This window comes from Amphibalanus amphitrite, unplaced genomic scaffold, assembly GCF_019059575.1.
Source record: "Amphibalanus amphitrite isolate SeventyFive unplaced genomic scaffold, NRLGWU_Aamphi_draft 000306F_arrow, whole genome shotgun sequence".
In the NCBI taxonomy this organism is placed as follows: Eukaryota; Metazoa; Arthropoda; class Thecostraca; order Balanomorpha; family Balanidae; genus Amphibalanus; species Amphibalanus amphitrite.
In genome coordinates this window covers 271782-288182 of record NW_024881801.1, presented here as the reverse complement: position 1 = coordinate 288182, position 16401 = coordinate 271782, and the positions used below count along the sequence as shown (strand labels likewise).

Sequence of the window (16401 nt, the reverse complement as noted above, 5' to 3'; positions counted from 1 at the left end):
GTATTTGTCAAAACACAGCTCCAAAACACAATTTTTACCACCCTTTGAGCATGGCAGTACAAAAACCGGAGTTCCTTCACAGTTACACATATGAGTTCTAATTCAATTTGTCACGGTTGATTGGTGTAATTACAGTCATGATTTCGTATTGACCTGTACGTACATGAATCGGCGGCGCGAAGCGCCGCGAAAAATTTGCAAAAAGATTTGTCAAAACACAGAGGGGGCGGCCTCCTCTCTACAGAGGACCACCTCTCTACTGCGGGCCTCCTCTTTTCGCAAGGCCTCTTAACTACAGAAGGCCTCCTCTCTACAGAGGTCTTCCTCTCTACCGAGGGTCTCTCCCTTTCAGAGGGCCTCCTTTACAGAGGGCCTCCTCTCTTCAAAGAACCTCCTCTCTACAGAGGACCTCATCTCTGCAAAGGGCCTCCTCTCTTCAGAGGGCCTCCTCTCCACTGAGGCGCGAGTCCTCCTCTCTACAGAGGGCCTCCTCTCTACTGAGGAAGTCCTCCTCTCTACAGAGGGCCTCCTCTCTACAGCGGGTCTCCTCTCTACAGCGGGTCTCCTCTCTTCAGAGGGCCTTCTGCTTTCAGGCGGTCTCCTTTCCACAGAGGGCCTCCTCTCTATACAGGGCCTCCTCTCTACATACAGGGTGTCTCAAAAGTTCGTTCACAGGTACCAGCCATGCTTTTTTGTCAATAATTCTGAATCAACAAGAAATTAACAGCCGAAATTTTGCATGGGCATTGGTGACAACCATCCTCAAGCAGTCTCATTTTTTCAAGTGCATTCGACCCTTCATGAGCTCACAAAAAGGGTTCACCTCTGACCATGGGTCAGGCACGAAAATGTAGGTTGCAAAGTCGGGTATGTTGTGAAACTCTCTGTTTCAGGAGTACTGGGAATGGTTAAGTCGGAAATGACACATGGCTAAGTGTCGGCGAGGATGAGTGCAACATGATGATCATCTCATAAAAACGGTGGCTAAAATTTTTGAAGGACGAAACCATGCGAGACTAGCGGCGTTTTGAACGACCCTCGCACGACAGCAGACTCGTGTTCCGGAAAGCAGCTGAAAATGCGGTCATAACTATTGAAAACTGGCAAGAAGGTCACAGACAGAGGTTACCCATTTTCAAAAAGTGCAGGTCATCGTGAAATAAAGACAAATTATAATTTAAAATTGTTTATAATATCTATAACGCTAATTTTTGGGGACAATAACACAAAAATCGTCAATGCCAAGGACACCTGACCCTCCAAAAGTGTCAGTTATTGTAAAATTTTATCTAACGAAGTTTCAAGAGGCAGATCTGCAGCGAATAATTTTCTTTTAAACACAAAATCCCGATAAAACCACACGATGGACAGGTTTGGGCCGTTTACAAAGCAGAACATCTCCCGAGGAAAACACTCCGCAACCGAGCGAAGGTCTTGGCATGGGGAATGACGAGCGCTTGGAATTTGCAAAATTTGCATAATGTGTCTGAGAAACAGACGTCCGACACATTCTGCTACCATATGATGCGAAAAATTTACTCCTGGTACTTCCCGTTTGTTCAGGACTGGGGTCGTTTTGAAAAGGAAAATGGCGCTTGGGATGTCGGCGCCAGTCATTCATGAAGGAGTTAGCGCCAGAGAATGCCTACAAAATACTCAAGAATGGTGTCGATGCAAGCTGTCGGCTTTCAGGGAAAATCAGATGTTGCCGGGGAGCTAGTCAAAACTAAATCCGACGCAGAAACTGCAGGGGATTCCCCTGCAAGAGCTTGAAAGCTGGTAACCTTTTATCAGCCTCCGGCAGCTGACGGAGCAACAAAAATCGGTATGGGCAAATATTTTTGGAGATACAGCAAAGGGGTTGGTTTCCAACCTTCTTAATCAGTTGTCAAAGCATGCATATTTGTCTAGTGTACACACAGACACCAAAACCTTATACTTTTGGCCGGTTCTTATATGCTTTATTGGCATGAGAAATGTGTGAACGAACTTTTGAGACACCCTGTAGAGCCTTCTCTCTACGGGGGGCCTCCTCTCTACAGAGGGCCTCCTACCTACTGAGGGCCTCCTCTCTACTGAGGAGTCAGAGGGGCCCTAGCGGTCAGACACAGGCACTTGCGGGCGGTTATTCAGGAAGTAAGAAGGAAGGAGAAGGAGGCCTCAGGAAGTAAGAAGGACCCTAGCTGTCAGGCTGGTCAGAGGGCCCTGAATGTCCTGACGTGATTTTTTTGGATTCCCGTGAATTTCTTACGCCTCCGACGTGATTTTGGCCCCCGTGGGCCTTCGGCGCCCCACGGGGGCCTCCTGAAACCCCAATGGGGGCGCCCCGTCCCCCCTTGGGTACGTCCCTGGGGCCCACACCGGTCTCCGAAGGTCCAAATTGCCTCTTGATTCTCATACTGTCCAGTGGCCCGATGGTCTTATGATGGCCTTTGAGGTTTCTCACCGGCTTCAGAGGGCTCACATCGACCTATGAGGATCCTGCGCTGGCCTCCGAGGGCGCAAAATGTAAGAAGGTAAGCATGCCGCGTAAGTAATGCATAAGTATTCCGGCATCTGAGGGACTCCGACTGCTTTTTTGGTGCCTACCGCCTCATACCGGTGAAATGAGGGTCCCTGACACCCTACCTGTCTCTGAAGGTCCCATTTCGACATTCGAGATCCTTATTTTGGGTCACAGCAGAGGCCCATGCAGTTCCCTTAAGGCCCAATGCCGACGGTCATTTAGCCGCTTCTGATGGCCCCACGTCCTCTTTTGAAGGCACCTCAGGGGTCACCATAGGCCTGCCAGGGGCACCACCGGCCTCGCAGGGGCACCTTGGGCTGTCAGGGGCACCACAGTCCTGTCAGGGCCCAGGGGCCCCAGCGACCTAGCAGGGGCACTGTTGTGTTCTCGCGTATCAAGCAACAGCTCACTTTTCTTCCTGCTTCCTCGTGTATTCATTGTAACGCGCAATTCCCCCAATACCAACTCAGTGCCCCACCATTCTCCTATCTCCGGCCAACAGCTGATCGCAGTCAGCTGCTCCTGACCCCTAGTGCCATCTAGCGCAGCTGATCGCCATCAGCCGGTGCACACTGCCGGTGCCAGTGCCATCTATCGGCAAACCCAACATCGTCCCCCTCTGAAATATACAATGCATAGGTACAGTACAGAACGCAGCGCAGAACAAACACATACAGTCGCTCAGTGATAAGTCAGCCTATCGGGCTCCCGTCTGCTACGCTCCGGGTACCGACGAGCTGGAGGCACCGCCACCGTCTCCGCCCGGCTCGGCCCTCCCACGTCTACAGGCCACAGAACATCTGCATCCTCATTTGCTGGTAAGGACCGCGCAGTCACTAGTCGCCGGGCATGCACCCGCTGACCGTCCGACAACTGATAGCTCACTGGCCCTGTGCGCCGCACCACACGAAGGACCTCACCATACACACGCGCCTTGACTACCGGATCTCTCACACGCACCAAATCTCCGACTTCCCATGTGGGTAACAGAGTTCGCCGACAACGTGCATTGTGCCTGTTTACATACCGGCTTTGATATGCATTCACACGATCCCGCACGCGAGCGTCGTTCACATGTTCAGCAGGCACTACACTCGAGTCTACACGCGTACGCATTCGTCTGCCCCCACGCATCGCCTCGAATGGCGAAATACCAGTAGCAGAATGAGGCGTGCTCCTGTACACCTGAAGGAATGATCGGACATGAGCAGCCCTTGGCTTTCCCATCAGGCGTGCCGTCGCCACAGACTCCTTGATAGTGCGATTTAATCTCTCGACCATCCCACATGTCTGCGGTGAGTAGGTAGAGCTACGTGCATGTGTAATATTGTAAGAACGCAACCAGTCCTGAAACTCCTTAGAGCAAAACTGAGGTCCATTATCTGTCTGGAGCTTGGAAGGTACTCCTTCCCGTGAGAACACGGCTTCTAGAAACTCAATCACCTGGGTAGATTTCACCTCGGAAACAAACGCCACTTCAGGCCAACGACTATACACATCGACTAGAACCAGACCAAAACGCTCACTAGCTGGACCGGGCAGGGGTCCAATGATATCACACTCTAGGTGCTGCCACGGCCCGGGCGGTAGAGGTATTGCCTGCAGAGGAGGACTACAGGGCACTGCCGACTTTGAATGAACCGCACAAAGCTGGCAAGACCGCAGCGCCTCATCAACCTCCCGGCTAGCACCCGGCCACCAGTACCTGTCACGTAATCTACGTTTAGTTCGCACCAAGCCCTGATGCGTCTCGTGGGCGAGCTGCACCACACGACGTCGCAAAGTCGTCGGCACAACCAGTCTGTCACCACAAAAGATCAGCGAACCCTGGCAACTCAACTCCATTCTAACCGAAAAGTATGGCTGCAGCTCGGGTTCTGCCGAGCATCGGCGAGGCCATCGCCCTGACTGTATATGACCTCTAAGCAACTGAAAAGTACTATCATCTGCACTATACTGTCGCCATTCAGACTCTGATATGGCGTTAGGAGCACCATTGTCACTGTACAGCGCTGCTATCTCAATACTATCGTCATCCTCCCACTCAGAGTCCCTAACAGGTAGGCGGGACAGACCATCCGCCACGCCGTTCTGGGCCGATCGCACATACTCAGTGTCAAAACTGTACGCCAGAAGCCTCGCTTCCCAGCGCGCGATACGTCTCCCTGCACGTGTTGAACCTTTGGGCCCAAATATCGTACACAACGCCTGGTTATCTGTACGAAGTAGAAAACGGCGTCCCCAGAGAAACGTGTGCCATTTCTCTACCGCCCATACACAACATAAGGCTTCCTTCTCCACTGTGCTGTACGACCGCTCCGCTGCAGAGAGCGAACGTGAAGCGTAAGCGACCACACGCTCCTCACGACCCTTGAACTGACTAATGTAAGCCCCGAGGCCTACGTCACTTGCATCAGTAGTGACTACAGTAGGTAAGCTCGGATCAAAAAGTGCTAATGATGGGGACCTAATCACCGCCTGTTTGACCTCACTGACCAGTCTAGACAGATCAGTGGACCACTCGAATGGTTCCCGCTGGACCGCTCGCCGTAGCGGTTCGACCATCGTGGAAAACTGCGGTACGAATTTAGAGTAGAACCCGACAGCGCCAAGGAATGACTGCAGTTTGGCAGCACTGTCTGGCTCTGGTGCCTCAGTCAGTGGAGCAAGACGCTCAGGGTCCAGTTCAACCCTGCCTTGAGAGACGATGAAGCCCAAAAAATGAATGCTCCTAGCACTCTGCACGCACTTCGCATGGTTCACTTGTACGTTATGTCGCCTGAAAACCTCCAGCACCTGCGCTACTCGGCGATCGTGCTCTACTTGAGTCGCAGCATGAACTACTACGTCATCAAGGTAGACCTCTACTCCATCTATACCGCGGAGCATATCGTTCATGATCCCCTGGAATGCCGGTCCACTGGACGCGAGACCAAATGGACACCTCACGTACCTAAACAGCCCTTCGTGCGTGATAAATGCCGTCAGATCCTGCGACCTTGGGTGTAATTCCACCTGATGGTACGCATCCTTTAAATCGAATACTGAGTACACAGCAGACCCATGAAGACGCGAGAGCACATCATCCATATGTGGGATCGGATACGCATCAGTAATGACAGCACGGTTGACCTGTCGCATGTCAACACAAATCCGAATAGACCCATTTCTTTTCTTTCCCACTACAATCGGAGAGACCCAAGAACTCGCATGTATACGCTCTATCACCCCTTGTGATTCTAGTTCTCTGAGACGAGCACTAACCTCATCACGAACCGAGAGAGGAAGGCGCCTCAGGCCCTGTCGTACAGGTGGAATCGTCGGGTCGATCGTGACCTCATGCTGGTACCCACTGATCGGTGAGCTGACACTGTCTCTGTGAGCCGGCTCGGCTGTCTGACTGGAAACTCCACTCTGTTTTGCAGACACAGCACACACTTCAGTATCTACGATATTGACACCAAACTCTCTCATAAGGTCAAGTCCCATCAACGGCCTACCATGTGGCACCACATACACTTTCACCATCTTTGTGACGTCACGGCAAGTTACATTTACACTGCATGTACCCAGCACCTGCAAGTATGCACCTCCATATGACCTTAGTGGGGTGTCACTCCTCTCCAGCAAGGCATCCTTGACCAGGAATTTAGGTACCACAGACACTGGAGACCCTGTGTCCACTACCATTTCACCTGACCTGCCCTCAACAGACACTGGTATTGTCAGCTGTCCCCTCTTTGTAGCACATATAGACATAAGTGTCACTGCATTTACACCAGCCACTGTTCGACGACCTCGACAGACACCTGCCAGATGATTACGCTTCCCACAGTTCTGACAGATGTGCCCCCTAGCAGGACAAGCGGGGGACTTAGCATAGTGTCCCAACTGCCCACAGCAAAAACAAGTGGGTTCCCTCTCCCTCAAACCTGGCTGAGTAGCAGGCAGAGTAGATCTAGTAGCACTAGCGGGCTGATTTGCTGTAGAAGCTGCCTGCCTGGGCGGTGCTCGTGCCGGCTGGGCATGGAGCCCAGGTCCAGGCCGTCTCGCTGAAGCAGCTGGATGCACTGGCCCAGCTCGGGCACCTGGACCGGAACCACCCCGTCGACCACCAGGTTGCTGGAGAAGCCGAACTTCTGCAGGAGACCTGTGCTGCAACGCCTGGGCCTCCCTGTCAGCTGTTTCGACTGTTTCCGCCAGCTGCAGAGTTTTGGTAAGAGTCAAATCACTCTCCATCAGCAAGCGTTGACGTAGCTTGCCAGATACTGTTTTCTCCACGACTTGATCACGGATAAATTCATCAGTTTTGTCACCATAGTCACAGGACACAGCCATTTGTCGTAGTACACTGACCCACTGGGCTGTGCTCTCAGAACTCAACTGACCTCTGCTGCGGAACCGATAACGTTCTGCCACTATATTTGTCTTGGGCACAAAGAACTCTTGCAGCTTCCTTTTCGTATAAGCCATTTCAGTTTCATTCTCTGTTTTTACCAGTTCAGGCAAATTCTGGTAAATCCGTTGGCCCTCAAGGCCTAAGCAGTGCAGTAAAATGGCTTTCTGGCGCCCTGGGGGAAAGGTATCACCCCCCATTGCAAGAAGGTAATTATCAAAAGCAGCTATCCACTGCACCCAGGGCACTCGCGGCTCACCTGGGGTGGGCAAGAAGGCAGGTGGGGCGCCAGCCAGTAGATCCATATCAATATTCGCACCGAAAAATACAGATCTTGAGAAGCAGGAGAAATATCAAGGCACACCAGCAGAAAGTAGTGCCACAGTAAAGCAAAGGCAGTTCGATCACTCGTCGCCACTTTTGTTGTGTTCTCGCGTATCAAGCAACAGCTCACTTTTCTTCCTGCTTCCTCGTGTATTCATTGTAACGCGCAATTCCCCCAATACCAACTCAGTGCCCCACCATTCTCCTATCTCCGGCCAACAGTTGATCGCAGTCAGCTGCTCCTGACCCCTAGTGCCATCTAGCGCAGCTGATCGCCATCAGCCGGTGCACACTGCCGGTGCCAGTGCCATCTATCGGCAAACCCAACAGGCACCACAGGCCCGCCATGGTTACCACAGTCCGGCCAGGGGCACCACAGGCCTGCCAGGGCCCAGGGGCACTAAAAATAAAATAAACAATATAAAAAACAAAGATGGAAACACCGCATCACCAAAATTAAGTGGCCGAAATCCGTTGAGTTTTTAATTTTGGGTATAGGTAGGGGCACCATAAATTAAATTCATGACCATCCCCTTGGAGTTTTCCTCTATCATCCCCTGGTGCTCGCACGGTTGAGACAAAAACGAGTGAGATTCTGGCCTTCAATACGCCTTTTCACGCAACACGATCCAGACAAAAACAAAGGTATTAGCTCAGATGTGTTTGATAGGTGGTTTTGAGCATGCAAGACGGCGTCTATAACGCATTTAGGTATTCGGCTTTTGGAGGGGGGTCAACTGACCCTCTCAGACCATTTGGGGGTCATGACCCCGTGCCCCCCCCCCCCCCCAGGATCCGCCACTGAATTATTCATGCGTTGCTGTACATAGGAGGTATGTGAAAGAAAAGTATGTCTAGCAAACACCTGTCGAATTTTCAACAGGCCCACTACTGGACCTGGACCACATGGACTCAATGAGGGCCCATGGCTCTCTGATGGTTCACGGTCACCACGGAACCACTAGCTTGTGGTGGACTACGACTCGTTGAGATCTACTCACTGATATAGGGCTCCGATGCTTGGAATGGGAGATTTAAAACACTAATACAGGCCAAAATGGCTGATTACTTTTTTAAACATAAGTCAGAAGGGCCCACTTTCGTTATATATTAGGTCCCCCCCAGGTCCCCCCCAGGAAATGGAATTAATGGGGCCCGGGGGGGACGGTCCCCCTCGGTCCCCCCCGGTTTCTCCGGCCCTGACCCCATTACAATAATTTTTTCTCCAATTTAACCTTGAATTTAACCAATTTAATTACCCGCCTTTTGCTCTGACATAGGAATGGCTCCATGAATTGAAACAACAATGCATACAATGGCAGGGTAGGGAAAAAACGAGAAGTTTTAAAGAAATTCGCTAGAAAGTGTAATATTCCAATATATTTTTCCAAAGTTTGGAGATGCGTCAAAAAATAGAAAGTGATAACATAACACCAACACGATAAAAATTACTGAACTTGAAAAAACGTGATGTCTTTCGCCTGCTTTTGTTCAATTGAACGCAATCAAAAAAAGTTTTTCTCTAATTTCTTATGAAAATCCCAAAGTAAAAAAAGAAATGTCATATACCAATCTACATTAAAATTTTGTTTTCTCAACTGGCGCTCTTCAGGCAAAATGTGACGCACAAATCTTCCAGTACGATCAAATAAATTTATTTTCTGTATTTTGAGGTTTTTAAGTAAAGTATTGTATCATTTACTGAATTCCCTCCATTCTGTGAGTATCAAAAATACCTGCCATGTTTTAATTTAGACTTTAAAGTCATAAACTTTTACTCAGGTAGGTAGATAAATTAATTGTAATGGTATACCTACTTCAGAGTTTCAAGAGTCATAGGTAGCAATTACCACGTATTTTTATTTAAATGATGGCAAATATTTCGACCCTCATTGAGGAGCCTTTTTCAATGTGAACGTTATGTAGAACAGTCTAATTTATTAATAATATTATTAATATTATTAATAATTTATTATTTACGTGAAATACACAATTCTACGTAATTTCAATTTCGCATTGAAAGAGGCGGTAAAAGTATACATTAGGTCCGAGTGCCTGTTAAAAGATAAAGTTTTCACATTCTTACATTATTTGACATCCTGAATCCAAAAATGATGCTTACATGTCCTGGAGACGTGGAAAAAACACCAAATCACCAATCGCACCAACCCATTACACCACAATACCACCCGGCGGCGAAAAAACACGCGACGAATGAAAGCGTGGGCGTTTCTAGCGCTGCCATATTTGGATTGCTGCCATTTCAGGGGAAATTTTGGGAACCGGGGTTTTTGGGTGGGGAAAAAGAAAACGATACAAATGGTGTTATGAAAGTGACGTAATAATAACAAAAAACAAGAACCTAACCTAACCTAACCTAACCTAACCTAACCTAACCTAACCTAACCTAACCTAACCTAACCTACTGATGTTTGCCTACCGGAGATAAGGAAAAAGTTACTTGCAGGAATAGATTGCAGGCAAGAGTAAATCAAATATTTTTAGGTTAAGTGGTCATGCATCAGGCTTCAGGCCTTCGGCCTGAAGCCAGATACATAACCACTTAACCTAAAAATATTTGATTTACTCTTGCCTGTAATCTCTCCTAAGGCATTGCCTTCGGCACTGCGCTGCTTCGCCGCGATAAATATTATGACGTCATTATTCACAGTTGAATAGCAACTGTGATATATATCATCCTTGATTTACTCGACCTTGGCCAGCTTTGCGTAAGTAATCGCCGTCCGGCACATTGCGCTAGCGTGGAGTGCGGTAGCGGTTTGCGGTAATTGTAAGTATTCCATAGTTGCTTTGATACTTGGTTCCAGAATAAATAACTATCAGATATGAAATCAGGAGGTCAAAATACATCGTATAGTGTGCTTTTCATAATCGGTTCGCCACTCGGACCTCACGTATACTAATACCAAAGAGGCTCCTCAGTCCTCAATGCCCAATGGGATCAAAATTGAAATATTTGCCATTAGTTAAATGAAAATACATGCTATGTACTCTTGAAACTCTGAAAACCATTGACTGCCATGTTTTGTTAGGCAAACCTGACTGTTTTGTCCTTATCGAACCAAGAATGCAAACAATTGTGTTATTGGTTGCAATGGTTCAGGTTGTAGGTAATACTCCTGAGTTCTATAGCCTATGCCCTATAAGCTTAAAATGTGACAGTTTGGCTCTTAAAGGGACCATCCCACCTTAACATTAGTTTTGAGTTGAGATAGCCAAGTTTGCGGCCAGGCTCAGAAACCACCATTTATCCTGGTCGCAACCCCCGCAGCTTTATGGTGTTCAAGAAATTTCTTCCCTTTACTTGCAGGGTGGGACCAGCTTAGTCCCTATCTCTTAACCATTAGCGGTTTGTTGATGACGTCAGCAGTCATTTCAACGCCCGCCATTCCTTGAACCCGAGTTTTGCTGACCTTGAGCTCACTTTTATATCAACGTGAAATCCGTCGTCGGCGCTGAGAAAGCCTATTGCTTTTCATTGTAATTTGAATATTAGAAGATACCCACCACTGGAACTTGGACTGATATTATACCAAGGCCGAAGATGATCAAGCTGCCTGCTATATCTGGAGCTTGGTGTTCAACTTCAACATGGAATGAAAAACAAAATATCAAAGCAAACTGGATATGGTACTGCAAGTTTAAGTCCAAAGAAATTTGAAGAGCTGACAATTGACATTAATTCTTTTCCCGCAAGGTTTCCATAGCAGATCACACCATGAAGAAATATTTTTGATGTTAACAGTTGAAAGGGGATTGATCTTCCAGTTTTGACGAAAGACGCTGCTGACTGTCCTTGGAAAAGGATGTCGGCATGAGGTGCAATTGTGCTTGTGAAGTGGTTATAACTGGTCTTTTCACAGTGTTAAATTAAATGTGCCATTGCAGCCAAGTGTGTTATCATGTAAGGTAAAATCAAAACTACAATGTTGGTTTTACGAGCATTGAGAAGGCTGGTAGGTAACACCTGCCTGTGCTCGTAAATCATGCTGCCAAAGTATTCTAAATTAATTTTATCATACACTTTTGTTGTCCAGAATGGTTGCACTATTGTTTGGTATCATATTATTCCATGTACATATGGTAGTGTTAAGTCCGACCAACATGTTACCAGATTTGAAGCTGTTACGTTACCCAAGTACCTACCTGTTTTTTTTTACTGGCGTGGTGAATGTCACCTGGATTTTGTTTTGAGGTGCAGACCTAGTAACTCTGACTACATGGGTTTGAAGCTATTATCTTTTCTGTTTTTACTGGCCTGGTGAATGGCGACTGATGTTGTCCGTGGATGGCACTGAAACAAATTTTGAGTGTCAACTGCCATGTACAGTGTTTTAATACAATGCTGAGGGCTGAAAGTTGTCTTGTTTAGAGTGGTGAAAGTTCAGGATATGCCAGCCACCATGGTGGGTCAGAGTTAATGTGTTGCAGTCAGTTCGGCTTCGGCAAGCACACGGATGGGCATACGCTTCAAGACCTGCTCTGCCATACTTTCAGCCAATTTTACCTAGGCAAGTCTTTTCTTTTTTTCTGCCAAAAGCTATGACATTGTGAATTTCAGTGCTGTGGCCTGTGTGTAGCTTTCAGGAAAGCAATTCTAAATAAAGCTCTGATAAAGTGCATGAAATCAGCAATGCAGCCCTCTATTACATTTTCTACAACATCTTACTTGTTCCTTGCATGGAGAGAAAAATGCAATGTTATGAATTCGTTTATTCACATAATTTGACAAGCATGCAGTTACCTGCTACTATCACTGCACAAAACAGAGCAGAAAACATCAGTTGATCAAACACAAGACACAACAGAAGTTTACAACATAGGCCTGCCGAACCTGCTTCCTCCCACCACAGTTGATGCCATTTCCTAGCCTGGCTTGATGTGAGCACTGAATAGCTGCTTTGTCTAATTACAGCTCACTACCATTCAACTTAAACTACTCTCTTTAAAGTAAGAGTGAGAGCGTTCAGTGTTCATAGCAGCTCGACAGACGACAGACAACAAACATCTTGACAAACCAACCAGTATTTGATTTGGCTAATGATTTATGTGCCTGTTGTACCATGGCCAAACTACTTTAACAGCAATAATCCCTGTTTCATCTTGATCTTGCTTTTAATTCCATTTGAACTCAGATCTTGAAACAATCATCTGAAGTGATATCAGATACTGGCTTCTGTTTCTCTTGAAAGCAAGTTAAAACAACAATGATAAACTAAGGCAGGAGATGTGAGTTGTGGCAGTAGATTTTTGATTCAACATATGTCAACCTTATATTGCTTGAGACCTCTGTGACAGACAAACAAATATTTATAGTTTTTTGATAGTTTGGATTCTTGGCTTGATTTAGCAGATCAGCTGTGAACCTTGACTTTGAAATCACATAAATGTCATGGTACCCGAACGAATCCTCGCATGACATTTCTTCGTCCGCATTTCTTCGTCTACTAATCTTCGTCGGTGCATTTATTTGTCCATCAATGCTTACTCTTGCATATATTTGCGTTGAAGAAGAAATGCGAGCCGATTTTCATATACCCTGATGCGAGACAAAGTAATGCGATACGAATAAATGCCCTGACGAAGAGTTGCAGACGAAGAATTGCGATACGAAAAAATGCCATAAGAAGAATTGTCCTCGAATCCTTTGTTGGCCATCATATATTGACCTTGATAAGATAAACGCATCATTCGCGCAATATTTGTCGCAATTTGATACCAAATTATTGCTTCCAAATGCCGACGTAAAGAAAACCTTTATGTGACGTCATAGAAACAGCGGAGTTCCCAAAAAGTAAACAAAAATAAAAGTCTTATATCTCGAAAACGGTTGAATATTTTCCGGTAAAATTTGGTAGATGTTCATTTTCGCTCTTTGTGATTCACGCTACATCACTTTTATGCCAATTCATTAACTTTTTTGAAGGTGGGAGGGTCCCTTTAAAGTTAATGCAACCTGACACTAAATGCTAGCAGCTTTTTTAATGATAAAATTTATGGGTATATTTTCATTTTAGGAATAAAGAATGTTGCAGCAGTTTGTTTTTCTGCTGCTAAACAGACCTAAAACCAGAATATCTAATACCTATTCTAGATAATTGGGAGAATTTGGATTTGGATGCTGTCAAGCTGAAGCATTCCAACAAAGCTGGACATCAGACAAGACCTGCTCCATTAAACTGGCTTCATCTGTTTGGTGCTGCCACCACCAATATACCTATATCTAGGTCAGGGTGTCTACCACAACAAAAAACTATCCTTGTCAGTTGTCACTGCTGGGAGTTTTTTTATATAGGAACTGATCATCAAAGCAACCCAAGAGACTTTTGCCCAAAAAGGGTCCAGCTTTTGCTGCTCTACACTAACTAAAACAGGGCTACAGGACAGTGATATAGTCAATTCAGACAGTCAATTCAAGTTGTAACAAATAAACACAATTAGGCATAGTATATGGCTAATAATATGAAATGTTCTGTTACAGTGTGCAGGTGGAGCCACCATGGGAGGCACAACAAGTACAAGGCGAATTAGTGTTTCAAATGAAGAGCCAACAGGTGTAATCAAGGTGTGGAATGAGCTGCCTTTGTGGAATCAATGGAAGTCAATTATTTGATGAAGACTTTTTAGAGAACATTAGTATGTGGTGAAAATGTGTTTTTTTCTGCTGAAATAGGCAACCACCTAACTCATGTGTTCATCCATGTATGATATTTCATTTTCATGTATGTACTTGTGCCTACCTGAGCCAAAAAAGTAACAATCATCATTTTCAGATATCTGATTCTGTGGTTCACCGGATCCGTAATGAGCTTCAAAACCAGTCATCCGAAGAGCCAAAGCCCCGTGAGGAGCCAAAGGCAGCCCCTCCGCCTCCGCCTCCGCCTCCGCCGCCGCCTCCCCCAGCACCGGTAGCGCCCCCGCCGCCCCCGCCCCCGCCGGCCGCCCCGGTAATGCCGGAGCGGCGCACACTGCCTCCCCCTCCGCCGGCGCCGGGTCGCTACTCGGAGGAGGCCTACATCTCGCTGATGAAGCTGCGCGAGGAGAAGGACGCCGAGCTGCGCAAGATGGAGCAGACGTGGCGCGACAAGATCAACGATATGGAGAAACGCCACGCCGAGCAGCACGGCCTGACCACGGAGGCGTTCCACCGCACCCTGGCCGAGGTGCAGGGACTCTTCCTCAAGGCCTCGACCACGCCCATCTGCCAGGACGGCCAGGTGAGGGTCGGGTGACGCCGGAGCTCACTGCGGTGAGCGGAGGGAAATGATCTGCTTGCTGTTAGAATTGATGCGAAAGTTGAAGTGCAGCATGCTCTCTGAGAGGTCGTATTTGGGACACATGGTGGAATAACATGCCAAGCCACTCCCTCCAATGTATATCCACTCCCTCTACACCCTGATATCGGTATCTGAGTTTAATGGTTGGCTATTTGTTCCCAGGAGCGCGTTATGAACTGCTACTCGGACAACCCCAAGCAGAGTTTGAAGTGCGCCAAGGAGGTGCAGCAGTTCTCAGAATGTGTGGATCTTACTCGCCTGGTGAGTATAAAGATAACGATGCGTCTGAAAGGGTTTACGTAAAGTAATACTGACGAAATCGTGGGATTCGTTTTGTTAAAAGTTACTGCGAATGTTACGTACAGTATCGAACGACCACGATCATTTTACAAATGCCTAACGATTCAGTATAACAGATCGAATAGGATCTGGTGGTTGACTGGCCTCAGTGACTGATCTCACTTGAATTATACTGTGGTTAATGTGGATGTTCAAGGAAATGCATATAAGCCTAGTTTAACCCTAGAACGCCTAGGGGGGGGGGTTGTATCAACCCCCCCCCCCCTGAGGTTTTTTCGAAGTGCACGCTAAACGGCTTGTCGTAGCGGGCTGAAATTTTCAATACCCTCTGGGGCAACCTTTGCGCATCTTTTGCCGAAAAAAAATTGATCGGGTCATGTCAGGTCACGGAGTTATGACGTCATAAGAGGTACAGCCTCCGGCCGGATTTTCACAAACTGAGTGCCAACGCCCGAGGTTTCCTGCCGGTGGTACGGACATCGGTTGATGGATCGTGATGAAACTTCCCATGCATGTTGGGGCAAGTATTGGCTATCATATGGTATAAGAAATTTGACCGGGTCAGGTCAGGTCACGGAGCTATGACGTCACAAGAGGAACAGCGTCCGGTACTATTTTTGAAAAGCGCCCGAACCACTATTTTGCTAATTCTTGTCACCTCAATGGGAATATGCAGCAATATTAGCTTCTATAGGGAGCAAATGGACCTCCCAAATCCAAAAATACAATCAGATTTCAGAAATTTAAATTTTGATTTTTCGAATTTCTGCCGCCGACTGTGACCTTGCCGATTTCCGGCGCTCCCAACGCGCCATTTTTAGAGCTAGGGAAACGAAATACATACCAAACGATAGAGAATTGATCAAGGAACACGATAGTGAAGGTTTCAAGTCGATATCTCCCACCGTGTTGCCGCAATCGCCGCCGAAAGTTGAAAAAAGTCTATTTTTCCGAAAATTTGACCTTTGACCGGTCAAAAGTAGGTCAAATGTTGACCTAGGACCAAAAAATATACCACCAATCGCGAGATCTCGTTGAGAGCAATCCGTTGGTTTTTTTCCGCTAAGCTCTACGACCTTCCGTTTCGAAACGCCAGGGGGGGGGGTCGTAATAACCCCCCCCCCCCCTGGTCGTTCGTGTTATGAGAAATGGCCTGGTCGTGCGAGGGTTAAGGCATGAAGTGCCACCCTTACTCATAAGTCTTTGCTCAAATAATACAACCAAAATGCATTTAAAAATTAAGTCAGTATTTTGATAAATAGAATTAACCCAGCATTGTGTAGCCCGCATTTATCCCAAATCCATCAGTACACCAACATTATGTCCCACTCGCGACTACCAGGAACAGCTTGTCGGTATACCCCCAATCCTGTAACGACTCTTATGTTTTGTTCCAGAACCGTCTAATGAGATGAAGTTCACCCCCGTGCGCCGGGATTTAGACCGTGGCGGCTGACGATGCCGTTTTGGGTGTGACAGTGACAACTATGTGTTGCGGCGTGCTGCTGAGATGCCGACGCCGGGTGATATATTCGACTGATTCAGTTGAAATACAGACGCAATTATTACTCATTCAC

At 47.1% G+C, this 16401-nt stretch overlaps 3 protein-coding genes across 5 annotated transcripts in view; 1 reads left to right on the top strand and 2 right to left on the bottom strand.

Annotated features, from left to right (window-relative positions):
- LOC122388034 overlaps positions 1 to 9460 on the bottom strand; it is a 24640-nt gene extending 15180 nt beyond the window's left edge. The window contains exon 1 of the mRNA XM_043378789.1: positions 9349 to 9460. Coding sequence (XP_043234724.1) covers positions 9349 to 9350 — 2 coding nt within the window. The 5' untranslated portion in view covers positions 9351 to 9460. The remainder of the gene's footprint in view (positions 1 to 9348) is intronic.
- Positions 2931 to 7412, bottom strand: LOC122388036 (uncharacterized protein K02A2.6-like). The gene is made up of 2 exons (XM_043378791.1): positions 6439 to 7412; positions 2931 to 5920 (listed from the first exon to the last, which is right to left on the bottom strand). The coding sequence occupies exons 1-2, from the start codon at positions 6532 to 6534 to the stop codon at positions 3188 to 3190; spliced, it is 2829 nt and encodes a 942-aa protein (XP_043234726.1). The 5' UTR covers positions 6535 to 7412; the 3' UTR covers positions 2931 to 3187.
- LOC122388038 (MICOS complex subunit MIC19-like) lies at positions 8825 to 16396 on the top strand. Of its 3 annotated transcripts, none has more exons than XM_043378800.1 (5): positions 8825 to 8945; positions 13729 to 13812; positions 14021 to 14464; positions 14687 to 14785; positions 16222 to 16396. In XM_043378800.1, the coding sequence occupies exons 2-5, from the start codon at positions 13747 to 13749 to the stop codon at positions 16237 to 16239; spliced, it is 627 nt and encodes a 208-aa protein (XP_043234735.1). In that variant the 5' UTR covers positions 8825 to 8945; positions 13729 to 13746; the 3' UTR covers positions 16240 to 16396. The 3 variants fall into 3 exon arrangements, with proteins under 3 accessions (XP_043234735.1, XP_043234736.1, XP_043234734.1); XM_043378801.1 differs by having other exon boundaries at positions 8878 to 9008; XM_043378799.1 differs by lacking the exon at positions 8825 to 8945 and adding an exon at positions 9959 to 10017.
- The last annotated feature ends 5 nt before the right edge of the window (positions 16397 to 16401 follow it).